The sequence below is a fragment of the Lepidochelys kempii genome, chromosome 7 (assembly GCF_965140265.1).
Source record: "Lepidochelys kempii isolate rLepKem1 chromosome 7, rLepKem1.hap2, whole genome shotgun sequence".
In the NCBI taxonomy this organism is placed as follows: Eukaryota; Metazoa; Chordata; order Testudines; family Cheloniidae; genus Lepidochelys; species Lepidochelys kempii.
This window is the reverse complement of record NC_133262.1, coordinates 31,908,039-31,923,185: the sequence shown is the minus strand read 5'-3', so window position 1 is coordinate 31,923,185 and position 15,147 is coordinate 31,908,039. Positions and strand designations below refer to the sequence as shown.

General features: G+C 45.2%; 1 protein-coding gene across 6 annotated transcripts in view; it reads left to right on the top strand.

The window, feature by feature from the left end:
* Positions 1 to 883: 883 nt before the first annotated feature.
* The window catches only part of DPF2 (double PHD fingers 2), a 45,713-nt gene continuing 31,449 nt past the window's right edge, over positions 884 to 15,147 (top strand). The window contains exons 1-4 of one of the 6 annotated variants that reach the window (XM_073351852.1): positions 912 to 1,001; positions 8,906 to 9,087; positions 10,486 to 10,646; positions 13,952 to 14,059. In XM_073351852.1, the coding sequence (XP_073207953.1) occupies positions 10,514 to 10,646; positions 13,952 to 14,059 (241 nt within the window). In that variant the 5' untranslated portion in view covers positions 912 to 1,001; positions 8,906 to 9,087; positions 10,486 to 10,513. Of the gene's footprint in view, positions 1,002 to 8,905; positions 9,088 to 10,485; positions 10,647 to 13,951; positions 14,060 to 15,147 lie in introns of all 6 variants that reach the window. The other 5 variants (XM_073351847.1, XM_073351849.1, XM_073351848.1 and 2 more) reach the window with 5 other exon arrangements.

Genomic DNA, 15,147 nt, shown 5'->3' with positions numbered 1-15,147 from the left:
CTACCCGGCAGACAATGATGAGCAGAACAAGAGTCTTGTCCGTTGCGGGCACAACCTGTCTCTCCCCTATTTGACAGAGATTCCTCACAATGCCTCTCCTTGATTGAAAACTCAACAGGCTGGTTCCCATCAGACTTATTCTGTACAGATGGGGGAATGCGTGCACATGGCATTGATAGTGCCCAGTCCCCTGGGGCCACGGTTTACATTAGGGAGTTATGGATATAGTGTTTGATTTTTATAAGGCAAAATTTAGCAACCTACCTCACAATATTTCCCCCCCCATGTTTACACAGAGCAGCTGGAGAACTTTTCTTCCCAACAAACACCCCATGCCAGCATGGTCCAGAGGTCAGAAAAAAAAGATCAGTCTCTTCAGCCACTCTGGTGAGGCATGAAAGCCCAACGACAGCACCAGTCAGTGCCACAGGCAGCAGCAGCTGGTGCAGTGAAGGAGCCGGGCGGGCCTCTTGGGGACTGCATAGCAACATCTCCCTCCCCCTTCCCGCTCTCCCCATCTCCCTTCCTTCCCCTCACTCCTAGTCCCGCTCTTCCCTCCACCCCTCCTTCATTTCTTCCCACTTTTCCCCCTTCTCAACTTTCCCGCTATTTTCTGCTACCGCGCATGCGCCCCAGACCAGCTCTCCCAGGAGCGTTCTCTGTTACGCATGCGTCATGTGGTCGCGCCAAGGTCGGGTGTTCTCTCTCTGCCATATGGGTATCGCCGTGTGTAAGCCTCTGCGATAGCGCATGCGCATTGGTGACACAGCGCAGGGGATGGCGCGTATTTTCCTCAACGCATGCGCAGTTATTGTCCAGCGGCGGAGGGTAGGGGTGGAAGGAGAGAGGTGGGCAAGTGGCCCGTGGCGCTTGCGCAACCTAGGGTAGGCGGGGTGAGTCGGTAGCAGCGTTCCTGCGTTCGGCGCTTGCGCACTGAACGGCCACAGGGGCCCAGGCGACGGAGCGAAGATGGCGGCGGTGGTACAGAATGTGGTGAAGCTGTGAGTGGTTCCCCCTCTCCCCCATTTTCCTGCCCCCCTCCCCTCCCCTCCCGAGCGCTCAGCGGAGCAGTCCGGGCCCCGGCTGGGCTCCCTCCCCTCGGGAGAATCTCAGTGACCCGGACCGGCGGTGGCGCGGAGGACTCCTGCAATGGGGCTTTTATTGTTAGGCGCAAAGTTTCTCAGCCGGCTCCTCAGGCGGAGTGGGGCTCCCGGCGCGCGGGGGGAGCGGGGCGGAGTATGGGCCCCTTGCGGCCCCTGGGGGTGGGAACGGGGGGAGGAGACCACCCTCACAGGTTGGCCTCCGTAGGGTCCCTGCGGGGTGTGAAGGGGGGGAGCAAAGCCCCCACTTCTAGTATGGGGGGGGGAGGATTATCCTCCTCAGAACACCGCCACCGAGAACAGCAGGGAGACATTTCCTGTCCAGTCCCCCCTCCCCCGCCCGGTTCCACTGGGGGATGGGGAAGAAGACATCCATTTATATAGCTGCCATGAGGAACAGGGTCCTCCACAAGGCTCAGGCTAGACTAGGGGTTGAAGCTTCTCTTTCCAGGGGATCCATATGGGAGCACAAGCTACTGCTCCCTACGGGTGCAGAGCGCTGGAAAGGCTACAGTTCCGTTGACCTTCTAAACCAGCAGTCCTGCCCCCCATCTTTCCTAAATCTTAAAGAATAAGAGAAGGTACAAGAGAGGTGTCTGCAAGACTGCCCTAAGGGTAAGGGCTACAGCTTCCTAACCTCACCAAGGTGTGAAAAGGGCCAGCTCACCTCATAGTCTTGATAAAAGTGGTGTGAAGGAGCAAAAGTGCTGTTTTAAAAACTGGACTTGAAAAATCATGGTGATTCAGCCAGCCAGAATGCAGGGTTTAAATTGAAGAGGGTTTTGTGGTAGGTAGGATAAGGATGGTAGGCCTTGACAGAAGTGGTGGTTGTGTGTAATTGTGATGACATTGCTTATAACTTCTTGAGGTTATAAGCTTACAGTCTGCTTTGATTCTTCAGTAATTCATAATAATGGCTGTCATGTGGCAGACTGGTCAGGAAGCAGTATTTGGGGTTAAGTCCAGGTGTGTGATATGATTTCCATGTTTCTGATTAAGTTCCTCTTTCCTTTCCTCTCTGGACATTGTCAAACCTTTGCTGTCTCTAAAGAAACTTGAGAAGAGCAAAAAAAAAAGTTCTCTGGAACACACTAAGCAGCAGGTATTCTTAAAAATTCTTTGGGGAAAGGACAGTCTTAGCAACTAGAACATCACTTTCTCTTTCTGCAAATCACGCTATTTGAGCCTCGGGCAGAGAGAGAGAAGGGTGATCTTGGGGTCAAGGCACTGCAATGGACCTCAGGTACCTGAGGGTATATTCCTGCCTTAGCCATTTGTTTCTCACATATCCCTGGGTAGGTTATTTAATATGCCCTGTGCTTCAGTTCCCCATCTGTAAAAAGCAGATTGTATTTCCCTGTCTCTTATGGGGGTTGTGAGGATAAAATCCATTAATAATTGTGAGGTGCACAGGTACATGGTAATTAGGGGCCGTATAGGTACCTAGATCTCTCTAAAGATACACTACCAGGTGTGCAGGTATTGTAGAGTAGTAGCCCAAAATATAGATTCTCTTTTTTATGTAGTGTTTTTCATCACTAGACTCAAAGCACTTTACAAAGGAGGTTAGTATCAGTATCCCCAGCACCAAATGCTACACTGCACCAAAATGTTACTACAGTGTAACTGGATTATTACTGTAGAGTACTGTAGTAACATGCTTTTAAATAAGGGATGACTGAGCCAAACATCCTCCTAACCCTCCCTATTCTTTTGATCTGTGTGTGACTTTTTGTACGTTTTCTGGTCTTAGTTCAGTCTAAAAGGAACAAAATATAAGTATCAAGTTATCCACTTGTCACATGAGCATGGAATTTAATTGTTTTTAATTTTTTTTAAACATAAAATGTAAATCGGGGTCGGCAGCCTTTCAGGAGTGGTGTGCCGAGTTTTCCTTTATTTACTCTAATTTAAGGTTTCGCATGCCAGTAACACATTTTAATGTTTTTAGAAGGTCTCTTTCTATAAGTCTATAATATATAACTAAACTATTGTTGTTTGCAAAGTAAATAAAGTTTTAAAAATGTTTAAGAAGCTTCATTTAAAATTAAATTAAAATGCAGAGCCCCCCGGACCGGTGGCCAGGACCTGGGCAGTGTGAGTGCCACTGCAAATCAGCTCATGTGCTGCCTTTCGCACAAGTGCCATAGGTTGCCTACCCCTGATGTAAATGAACAGCTGTTTTTAAAAACTAATGATGGATGTTTAATTACCACTGTGTATGTGAGCTAAAACTGTTTTTAAAGTAGATTTTTTTTCATCCTGGTTGGTATAGATTAGGTAAAATCTGAGAATGCGGACCCAGTGTGCTAGGCAGTGTGTGTATGCTCTGCCCTGAACGCTTTATGATCCAAATAGATGAGACAAAGGATGGGACAGGAAACAGAAGGGGGAACTAGGTTGCTCAAGGTCACAGAGCTAGGAAAAGAACTTGGGTCTCCTGGGTCCCAGCCCAGTTCCTTATCCACTGGACCATACTGCATCTCCAGTAGCATTTTAATACCATTTTAGAAAACAGGTTTATAGACTTAAGTTCAGATCCCATTGTCAGTCATGCCAGAGTAAATCTTGAGTAACTCTATCAAAGTCTGCAGTGTTGTATTTACTTGTGTATAACTGAAAGCAGAATATGTTCCTATGTCCTTTAGAAAAATGGTCTTTCTCAGTGGTTCCTTTTCTTTTTGTGGATACAGACTAACATGGCTGCTACTCTGAAACCTCTCGTTACAGTGTGTTTGGTAACACCCATTGTTTCATGTTCTCTGTGTATATAAATCTCCCCACTGTATTTTCCACTGAATGCATCCGATGAAGTGAGCTGTAGCTCACGAAAGCTTATGCTCAAATAAATTTGTTAGTCTCTAAAGTGCCACAAGTACTCCTTTTCTTTTTTCAGTGGTTTCTGAATTCTTTCATGCCGTGATCACCTTTTGGCTCACATCTGTTAACATGGCCCGCAGGGGCAATGGTGCCAATTCAGATATTACTTTTTGGGGCTAGAGCAGATTTTTCAGCCCTGCTTCCCCTTCTTACATCCAGCCCTGGTCCACCCCTAGGTCTCAGGGAGGGAGTTACCATCGCAGACCAAAGTGCATGGATTGGGCACACCCGCCCCAGAGACGGTGGCAGCTCAGGCTCCTCCCCATCCCTCCTCTGCACCACAGCTCCCTGTCAGGCTGGCGGGGGGTGTTGTCTCATTTCAGTGCTGCCAGCCCTTGGATTTTGCTGCCAGTGGCAGGGACCAACCTCTACATAGCCAGCTCTGTGCACCTATGCTCTCTGCCTTGCAATGGGACCATGAACAGTCTCCCTGTCTCCCCCTGCCCTACTTAAATGGCAGCCCTGTCTACCCCTCCTTGTTAACTTGAGGCTTCCAATGGCACTAGGAGGAGCTGCCATGAGGTCCAGCAGGAGGGCCCAGCAGGCAGTGCAGGACCCAGGACCAGCCAAGCTCCCTTCAGATCCCCACTGCCTTCCCTCACCCTGCTATTTACCCTTCTCTCCGCTGGCTTGATGTTTCAAGACACCTCTTCCCCTCCCTCGGGGGTCATAACTCACAGTTTGGAAAAGGAGTCTATATTGAGCAAGGAAATCATGTTGAACCTGTGTCAGCTCATTGTTAAAAGTGGATGCAGCCAATAGGCTTTTATTTTTTCTCTAGTATGGGCTGAACCACTGGGAAGGGTTTAGGTTGGATATTGGCTGCTGAGCAAATTTCTGGTCTGCTTTTTTAGTATAGAAGCAAAGACACAGAGTCTGTTCTTTTTTCCCTCCTTGGATCAAGATATTTTTGCATATGCAGGACGTATCCGGAAATGCATTAAATTTTTAAAAATATTTTGCTTTATTTGACATTTTCAGTCTATTTAAGCTGTGTTTGAATGCACAGCAATGGCGTTATCAATACAATCAGCTTGTGCATTAAGCTCAGACATTAGTTTTTAATTGTATCTTAGAAATGTGCATTATTAGATTGAACTGTATAAAAGTATTGATATGACTTTAATAAAAAACTAGGTTATGTATTTTAAAAAGAGAATATCCAGTCCAGCCATTTGTTTGTGGAAAAGTTTTGACTCTTCCATTAAGATCTCTTTCCTGATGATGTCACTTTTTTTTTTACCCCCTGCTTTTGATTTCTCCACTTCCTGATTTTTGGGCCACTCTACAGTACAAACCATGTTAGCTGCTAAGGGGAATCCTATTCTGTTTCCGAACACCTTTAGGAAAATTTTCCATCCTGAGAACTGCTATAATATTTAATGCTTACATAGTGCCTTTAATCCAAGAGACTACGGGCATGTCTACATTTGCCATTTAAAGTGGAAAAAGTCCCTTTTCTGCTCAAAAACTGTGGGAGCGTCTACACTTGCCAATGACTTTTTTGCGGCAAAACTCAAAAGTTTCACTGCAAAAAGTAAACCACCTCCATGAGAGGCGTACAGCTCTTACCGGTGATGCTTTTGCGGTGATGTGCAGGTGAAGACATGTTCTTCCTGTTTACAGAACTTTTAGTCTCCGGAGCATATCCCACAGTGCCTAGGTGACCACTCTGGCCAGCAGCTCTGCTGCTCTGATGCCAGGTAAACAGACATCCACCCCTCCCCCTGTAAAGCCCCGGGAACTTTGAAACTTCCCTTCCTGTTTTCTTGGGAAGTGCACACTTATCATCTGGCCAAGTGATAATGGCTGCTCTAGGGGCCAAAGATCCCCAGCTTGGAGCAATGCTGAGCTACTGGAGCTGATCAGTGTTTGGGGAGAGGAGGCTGTGCAGAGGCCCAGGATGTCCCGTGATCACCCCCCACCCTCCTTTTCCCACAAGACCTAGCTGTCAAAATGGAGAGAGCTGCACTGTGGATTAGCTGTCCTCAGTGCGCTGTTCTTATGGGGGAAGTGCTGCAGATGTAAACACTCTCTGATGCCTGTGGAAATAAGTGAGTACACAAACTAGTGCTTTTCTTTTACTGGTTCACTATCACTAGTGAAACTGACAGCATAAAACCTCTGCAAGTGTAGACATAGCCTAAAAGCCTACAAGGGAGGGTAGTTGGTAGAATTATCCCTGTTTTGAAAATGAAGCACAGAGCTATTAAGAGCACTCTGTATGAGTAGCTGAACTGGGAATAGAGTCCAGGTCTTTTAACTCAGGGTCCAGGAGGGCTCTCTCCGGAGGTCTGGACAGCTTCTATAGACTGAAGTGGAGAAGAGACTTGTTTTGTCAATAGCATCATTTACTGATCAGTTATCAGAGCAAAAGATAGTTTCATGCACTGATCGGGGAACTGTCTTAGCAAGCAGTTGAGTTTCATCTGTAGTATGGATATAGCTTATACTCCTGTCTACCCTACAAATTTAGCTGTAGAGGGAGATATGTCCAAATCTGTATCGTAGTTGGGGACATGGCTAAAGCATAATGATATGCAGTCTGCTGCAACACAGAACTATGCTTTAACTGTGTTGGTTGACAACAGTACTGTAAGCACGACCTCCCTACTTCAATGAATTTTAAAAAAAGTGTGACTTGTGCCACATACTACTTTGTGGCGTTGAACTTGCTAAGATTAGTGCTAACCTGACAGTCAGAAACCCATAGGGACACTGGCTCTCTTAGTTGGTTCTGAGGACCATTTTATCCCTCACATAATCTTGTTTGGCTGTCAAATTTTTCTGTCCTGTGCATAAGCAGAAAGGACCGTGGATGAAACAGAATTTTTGATGTGCAGGTGCATCTGAAATGGATATTATCTTCTTATTTTTGGGAAGTTTTTCCCCGTAGTTAAAGGGGTTGTTCTCCTTTAGCTTACATCAGTTTTCCTCCTTATAACTCCACTGACTTCAATGGACTTAATCTTGTTCTTCACTGATGTTGGATCAAAACCAGGATTGATATATTTAAATCTCAGCTTCCCCATCCCAAGTGTATGCCTTTGTTCTGCATTATGTCCAGCAAAATATTTTGCATGGAGTGTTATGTGCAAATTCTCATGTGTTGCCTGAAAGACAAGCTCCCATGTGTCATGTCTTGTTCATCCCGTTAAACTAGTAGCTTCCTTGCCATGTGTGTAATTACTGAGTTGTGTTATGGAGCCAGCCTGAGTGCCTTTCCTCTCTGACTCATGTTCTCTGCTTTGATGAGGTCATTTCAGCCAGTGTAGAAGTGTCAGAATCTATCTATATGTGTGTGTAAACAAAGGGCTGTTGTGCTTATGTATTTATCAATTTTTTTCTTTCCTTTCCTTTCCTCTCCTGGCATTGGAGACATAAAATTCTCTCTTCTTTAGCAAGCTGAAGTCACCAGATTCTCTGCTTTCCCTCTCCCTGCTACTTTGTGGCAAGATTTTAACATTGAAATTACTATAATTATGGCTCATTCAATTAAGTGAGTCTTTAGTGCTGCTGTAGCAAAAAAAAAAGAAAGAAAAGAAAGGAAAAAAAAAAAACCAAAACCTTGAAAGGGGGAAAAAGTAGATTTAATCAGTCTTATATTCTTCCTGTCGGTTCGTGACTTCCCCCTGTTTTTGCTAACTTGATTACCAAGCAGAATTGGATTTTTTTTCCTCTATTGGATCTATGTATTGAAAATGTGCTTCAGTATAGCGTAACAATATAAAAAGACTCTAAGTAGAGGGACCATCAAATCAGTGATTTACTCAGAGGGTAGGGACATGAGCATAGCATGTAGGTAGGTCACCTGAATTTTGAGTGTGGGGATGGAAATATAGCTCTTGGCATCACTCCAAAATGCTACTCCATAATTTTGTGACAAATCTATGTCCATGATACCTTTATTGTTGTCTGTGTGTGGCAAACTTGAGATCATCCTGTCTTCACAGGAGCAGGAAGGGAGAACTCAAAGCCTCCTTCCAAGATGCATGCCTCCAGCACTTGATCTAAATGAGAATCTGTGTTAGCACTGCAGGGTCTGTCACATATTTAAGGACTTCTGAATCTGTTCAGTGGTTCACATGCATTACAAATTTTTTATTAGTTTATGCAGTGCTTCCTGAGTATCCCAAAAATGCAATTATTACTCCACTCATCAGTTAAAATCCAGCTACTTCTTGGTTGTATAATGGCAGCCCCACTGCACAACAACTTAGGGCAGAAAGTGAAGGAGTCGTATATCCAATTTAAACTGCACAGTATACCAGAGTTATAATTTGCTTAAGTGCTGATTGGTTCCTTTACTCAGTTCCAGTTAGGATACCTTTTTAACACTTAGAAGCCAGAAATTTGGTACAAAACTTAATTGAAAACACAAATATAAATCAAGGTGATGGTCTCGTATGAAACAGTGAATTATTTATGGAGAATTGTAGCTTGGAACCCATCTGTTTTAAGACCTTTGTACATAGTGCATCATTCTGTGATATTTCATGAAATGATATTTAGGGTAAAAGATTGGTTGCTCAGGGAGTTGGCAGTTGGGTAATAGAGCCTTTCAACTCTTCCATTTGACAGCAGCCAGGGTTAGCAATGCCTTAAAAAAAATAAAGCCCGTAGATTCCCTAGCCAGTTCTCAGCAGGACAGATGTCACTGATTCGCTCCCTTGCTAGTACTCTTGGCAGAAATGCCAAGGATTGAAAGAGCCATGGAGACTTATCTCCGTCCCCAGAGTTGAGCAGCGGTGATTGGCTTTGAGCAGCTTCCATTGCTCATACTCCTGGTGAACAGGGCTTCAGATTCAAGGGGTGTCAACCTGGTCCCTTGTTCTCTGCTCTGTGTCCCTATCTGGTTCCCTCATTATGTACCTTTTGACCTTTATCTCCATTCCTGTTTTTTTTTACTTGTCCCCTGTATTCAGTCAATTTCTAGGTCCCATGGTACTTCCCTCGTCTAGAGGATGGGTCTTTTGTTCTTGGTGGGTTCTGTCCACTGTTCCTGAGGATTCAAATAGGCTGGTCTGATGTTCTCTTCTCAGCATCCCTCTAGATCCCTCGTTTTGACCCTGTGACCTGCCTTTCATACTTTGTACCCTGTAATCAAGTAAGTGCTGGGCTCTGCAGCATGTCCCTCATCTGAGGGGGTGGGCCTCTTAATTAATCATGTTTGTTTATGGTAGTGTCTAAGGAGCAACCAAGAATGGAACCCTGTTGTGCTAGGCACTGCACAAACATAGAATACTCTTTGCAGGTACTGGGACAAATGAGTCTAGACCTGCCCAAAATTAAAAGCCCCTCCCCCCCATCTAAGGGGGAGGAATCACTAGGCCGAGGCCACAGGTGAGTGCATGGGACTGCGAAGGAGACAACAGGAATGGAAGTGAGGTCAAATGTTAAAAATCAGGGAACCAGAGGGGGACAGCAAACAGAGAAGCCCAAACAGTGCCTGCTGCTCCTCAAAGGTGTCTAAGGAGGTAGTATACAGTCCCCAGGGGAACTGCACCCAGAGTCAATACAGAGTAGCAGACAGTTCCTGACCTGAAGAGCTTACAATCTAAATAGATCAGATAGGCGGGGAAGGGATGTCAGCAAACAGCATGTTCCACTATTTTTGTTAGGTGAGTTTAATTTTGGGGAGGTCATCTAAATGAAAAGTGAAGGGAGAAGGGACTGAGGGGAACAGGGCAGGTGTGGAGTGAAGCTGAGACAAAGAGAGTGGGCAGGGAAGGAGAGGGTTGGAGCCAACAGTTGACTCTGGCCACCATCCTGGGATTTAAATAGTCTGGTAACTTTCACCAGCATTAAATCCACACTACTGGGATTTAGAATGCTATGCAACTTGACAACTAATAACAATAATATTAAATAAAATAAAAAAACCATTACAAATTGCTCTGATACAAATTACTGGGAAGCCTCTGTGGTTCCTGCAGAACATTATTCAGTGTAAACAGCTTGAGGAAAATATGCCAAAAGCTTTCGGAGAACAGTCTGAAATCCTTACTTTGGAAGGATTGTTGTATATCACACTTGGAGTAATTCCAGATACCTCCGAGGAAGCTGGGTTCTTGTAGGGATCTGATCTGTATGGGTCATTGGTCCGCTCCCTAATGTTAATTCTAGTAAAAGTCTGATTGGGCTTGTCTACATAGTGGTGATAGAATGTCTGATGGTGCAAAGTCCTGAGGTAGGTGTTCCTAAATAGTTATCTGGGAAGTCCTGCAGTAGGGATATAAATCGCCAAGAGCAAAATATATCACAATGGTTTATGTCAGTGGTCCCGAGTGCTTGGCTCCAGCCGTTCTATTGTCTTCAGACTTGGCTACAGATCTTTTACAAAGGTCTAGCTCCGATATTTATGTTGGTACATCCTATCCTGCCAGAGCATCAGGAGAGTTTTAAAAACAGGTGTGTAGAAAGTGCCAGGAAAGGCAAGCAGCAACGGCAGCTAGGAAGAGAATCCTAATAACTAATACATGGTGTCTGTTTCCTCATCCCACAGCCTTGGAGAGCAATATTACAAAGATGCAATGGAGCAGTGCCACAACTACAACGCCAGGCTGTGCGCTGAGAGGAGCGTCCGGCTGCCTTTCCTAGACTCACAGACCGGAGTGGCACAGAGCAACTGCTACATATGGATGGAGAAGCGTCACAGAGGCCCAGGTAGGGCCTTTTCTGCTGTTATGGTACAATAGCGTATCCCCAAAGCCAGCACCAGACTTCCCCTCTGCCTCAGCTTAACCACTCTTGTGTAAACTAGCAGGCCAGCTCACCAGCCAATGTGTCAGTGAAGCTCTCCCCAAAGTCTCAGTATTTAACTTCCTTTTCCCAGGGATGCATTAATTTTTCAAACAGATTTCAACATCAGTCAAGGCAGGCCTGGCCCCTCCTAGGGCATCTGCTGCTGCCTGCACAGCAGGTATCTCTAGCCAAGTCTTTCCTCTACCTTGTGTGGCAAACATGCCTTCCAGGTCCTTTCCCTGACCCGTGGTCTCTTTCAGTTCTCCTCATTAAGAGAACTGCTTGTTTCTTTTTTCAGAGTGGTAGCCATGTTAGTTTGCATCAGCAAAAACAATGAGGAGTCCTTGTGACACCTTAGAGACTAACAAGTTTATTTGGGCATAAGCTTTCATGGGCTAAAACACACTTTATCAGATGCATGGAGTGGAAAATACAGTAGAGAGGTATAAATACACAGCCCATGAAAAAAATGGGAGTTGCCTTACCAAGTTGGGGGTCAGTGCTAACGAGCCAATTCAATTAAGGTGGAAGTGGAGTATTCTCAACAGTTGAGAAGAAGGGGTGAATATCAAGGGAGGAAAAATCACTTTTATAGTGCTAATGAGGCCAGTGTAATCAAGGTGGCCCATTTCAAACAGTTGACAAGAAGGTTTGAGTATCAGCAGAGGGAAATTAGTTTTTGTTGTCACCCATCCAATCCCAGTCTTTATTCAGGCCTAATTTGATGGTGTCCAGTTTGCAAATTAATTCCAGGTCTGCAGTTCCTCTTTGGAGTCTGTTTTTGAAGTTTTTTTTTGTTGAAGAATTGCCACTTTTAAGTCTGTTGTTGAGTGTCCAGGGAGGCTGAAGTGTTCTCCTACTGGTTTTTGAATGTTATAATTCTTGATGTCTGATTTGTGTCCATTTATTCTTTTGTGTAGAGACTGTCCGGTTTGGCCAATGTGCATGGCAGAGGGGCATTGCTGGCACATGATGGCATATATCACATTGGTAGATGTGCAGGTGAACGAGCCCGATGGTGTGGCTGATGGTGGTTAGGGCCTAAGATGGTGTCCTATCTGAAAAGTCACAGGTGGAGGCTAAGACGAAATCCCTTAAAGGGCCAATTCACCCTGTGGTACATGGGCATAACGCTTGCTGTACTTTATAAGTGTTCAGGTGAGGAAGGAGTGGGGAGGCTCTTTGGTTTTGGTTAATGATGGAGAAGCTGTTTGCCTCAAAGTAACAGGAGTACATTTCTTTTACAGTTCTCTTATCTTTCCTCAGCTGCTTTTGCACCTATCTTCCATCATGCACAGTGCTGAAGACCTACCTGTTTATTGTCTTGCATGAATAAGTTCAGCGACCTTTTGTATTCAATGGAGTGTAGTGGTTAGAGCCAGGAAACTGGTAGTCAGGACTCCTGGATTCTAGTCACAACTCTGGAAGCCAGTTGGGTCTAGTTACTATAGCAAGGTGAGTGGGAATTAGGACATCTGGGTTCCCTTCCTGTCTCTGAGTAGAGAGTGTGACTTAATAAACCATGGCAACTGAAAACTGGGGCTGCTGGTTTCTGTGCCTGACTCTGGTACTAACCTGCTATGAACTTGAGAAAATATTCAGGTTCTCGGTGTCCTGGGATCAGAACTGTAACTTGTGATCTCATCAATACATGTGGGATCAGTGTGACCTAGTGGCTAGAACATTGGATTGGAACTCGGGAGACGTGGGTTCTGTTCCTGGCTCAGCCGCTGGCTTGTTGGGTGATCTTGGGTTCCCATCTCTAAAATGGGTATAGTGATACTGACCTCCTTTGTAAATTGTGGTGTTATTTTATACAGCTCTTTGACAATACAAACTTTGTTTAAGTCATGAGGAATATTATGTTGGAACATTTAGTCTTAGAACCTAACTCTGTATTAGGAAACGCAGAGAAAGCCCTGACATCCCCTAACCTGCAAAAAGAAATGTGTGTGATGGCGTTTATATGATGCTACTACCTGTGGACCACAATCAAGAATCAGAGCCGCACTGTGCTAGTACCTGTGTGGACAAGCTGCAAAGATAGCTCCTGCTCCAGAGAGCATGCAGTCTTGGTATCACAGGACAAAACCGACAAAATGGGGTGAAAAAATAATACTTCGATTGGAAGCTTTTTGTGGCAGGAACCAGTGTTTTGTTCTACCCTGTACAGCACCTAGCACCATGGGGTCCTGGTCCATGACTGGGGCTCCTAGATGCTACTGCAATTCCAGTAATAATGTGAACTGGACAGTCTCTACGTAGAAGAATAAATGGACACAAATCAGATGTCAAGAATTATAACATTCAAAAACCAGTCGGAGAACACTTCAATCTCTTTGGTCACTCGCTTACAGACCTTACATCCGATGAAGTGAGCTGTAGCTCACGAAAGCTCATGCTCAAATAAATTGGTTAGTCTCTAAGGTGCCACAAGTACTCCTTTTCTTTTTGCGAATACAGACTAACACGGCTGTTACTCTGAGACCTAAAAGTGGCAATTCTTCAACAAAAAAACTTCAAAAACAGACTCCAACAAGAGACTGCTGAATTGGAATTAATTTGCAAACTGGATACAATTAACTTAGGCTTTAATAAAGATTGGGAGCGGATGGGTCATTACACAAAGTAAAACTATTTCCCCATGTTTCTTCCCCTCCTCTCCCCCCCCCCCGCCCCCCACTGTTCCTCACACGTTCTTGTCAACTGCTGGAAATGGCCCACCTTGATTATCACTACAGAAGGCCTCTCCTGCTGGTAATAGCTCACCTTACCTGATCACTCTTGTTACAATGTGTATGGTGACACCCATTGTTTCATGTTCTCTGTGTATATAAATCTTCCCACTGTATTTTCCATTGAATGCATCCGATGAAGTGACCTGTAGCTCTCAAAAGCTTATGCTCAAATAAATTTGTTAGTCTCTAAGGTGCCACAAGTACTCCTTTTCTTTTTGCGGATACAGACTAACACAGCTGCTACTCTGAAATCTGTGTGGTAGGAACTCTCTTGCTATATGATTGTGCCAAACACAGTGGGGCCTTGATCTTGGTTGGGGCCTCTTGGTGCTACTGTAATACTAATAATAACTTAGGGTCTTATCCTGAGGGGTGCTGGGGTTAGCCACAGTCACCATTGATTTCCACAGGCAGTGCCTGTACTCATCGCTTTGTGGCATCAATTTGTCAGAGAATATCAGATTTCAGGCTTTCTTTTGTGTTTTAAAGGTTTAGCCTCTGGTCAGCTCTACTCCTACCCAGCTCGCCGTTGGCGGAAAAAACGCCGTGCTCACCCGCCGGAGGATCCAAGGCTTTCCTTCCCTTCCATCAAACCAGGTGACCCTTCCCTTCCCTCTGATCTCTGTTCGCAATGCAGTTATTAGGCTCTTCTCGTGAGCTATTTCACCTCAGGTTATTGCCTGTGATATTAGGGGAGTGGTCTCGATGACCCAGGAGGTCCCTTCCAGTTCTGAATTTATATATTCTTCTCTCGGGTTGACGATGCAGCCTCACCCATGTCACGTCCATACTGTGCATAGAGCATGGTCAGAAATAACCTCTTGACATTACTGAGCTCCATAAATGCCACAGTTACACCAGCTAGGGTAGAAATCCTCCATTGTTGGCATTGTATGGGTTGTGGCATTCATGGCTGAGCTCAGCGTAGCGAGAACTTGAGCAGTCAACTGCTAGCTCTACTCGTCTGAGCTGCTCCTGTGGGCTGCTGATTTGGGACCATTGCAGGAGCAGGGAGGGAATGTATGTTTGAAGAAGCTGCCTGTTGCTTTACCCCACATGGACACCTTTTCAGTGGGGAATTGGAGTAGATCAGTGTTCTGCAGCTTTCCCCAGTTTTTTACCCCGTGGGTCTCTAGACCAGTGTGGGAAGCACCAAGGTAGGATAAACATAGGAGAGATCCACTGTCCTTTGGGATCTAAGCCAACTACTAAGCATCTGGTCTTGGGGAAAATACCCCTCCCTCATAAATGTTGTTGCATAATTGTGTATTTTGGAAGGAGTACATCTTCCTTAAAAGGAGTACTTGTGGCACCTTCGAGACTAACAAATTTATTTGAGCATCCGATGAAGTGAGCGATAGCTCACGAAAGCTTATGCTCAAATAAATTTGTTAGTCTCTAAGGTGCCACGAGTACTCCTTTTCTTTTTGTGGATACAGACTACATGGCTGCTACTCTGAAACCTGTACATCTTCCTTAGGAACATTTGTTGATGGCCAGTATTGGAGAGATGATACTAGTCTAGATGGGCTCATTGGTCTTATCTAGCATTGTGGGATAGGGGGTGGGGTACCAGGCTAGATGGGTCCATTGGTTTGATTCAGCATTACAGGGAGTGGAAGGGTAGCAGGCTAGACTGACCCATTGTTCTGATCCAGTGCAGTTGGATGGTGGAGATCCTAGAG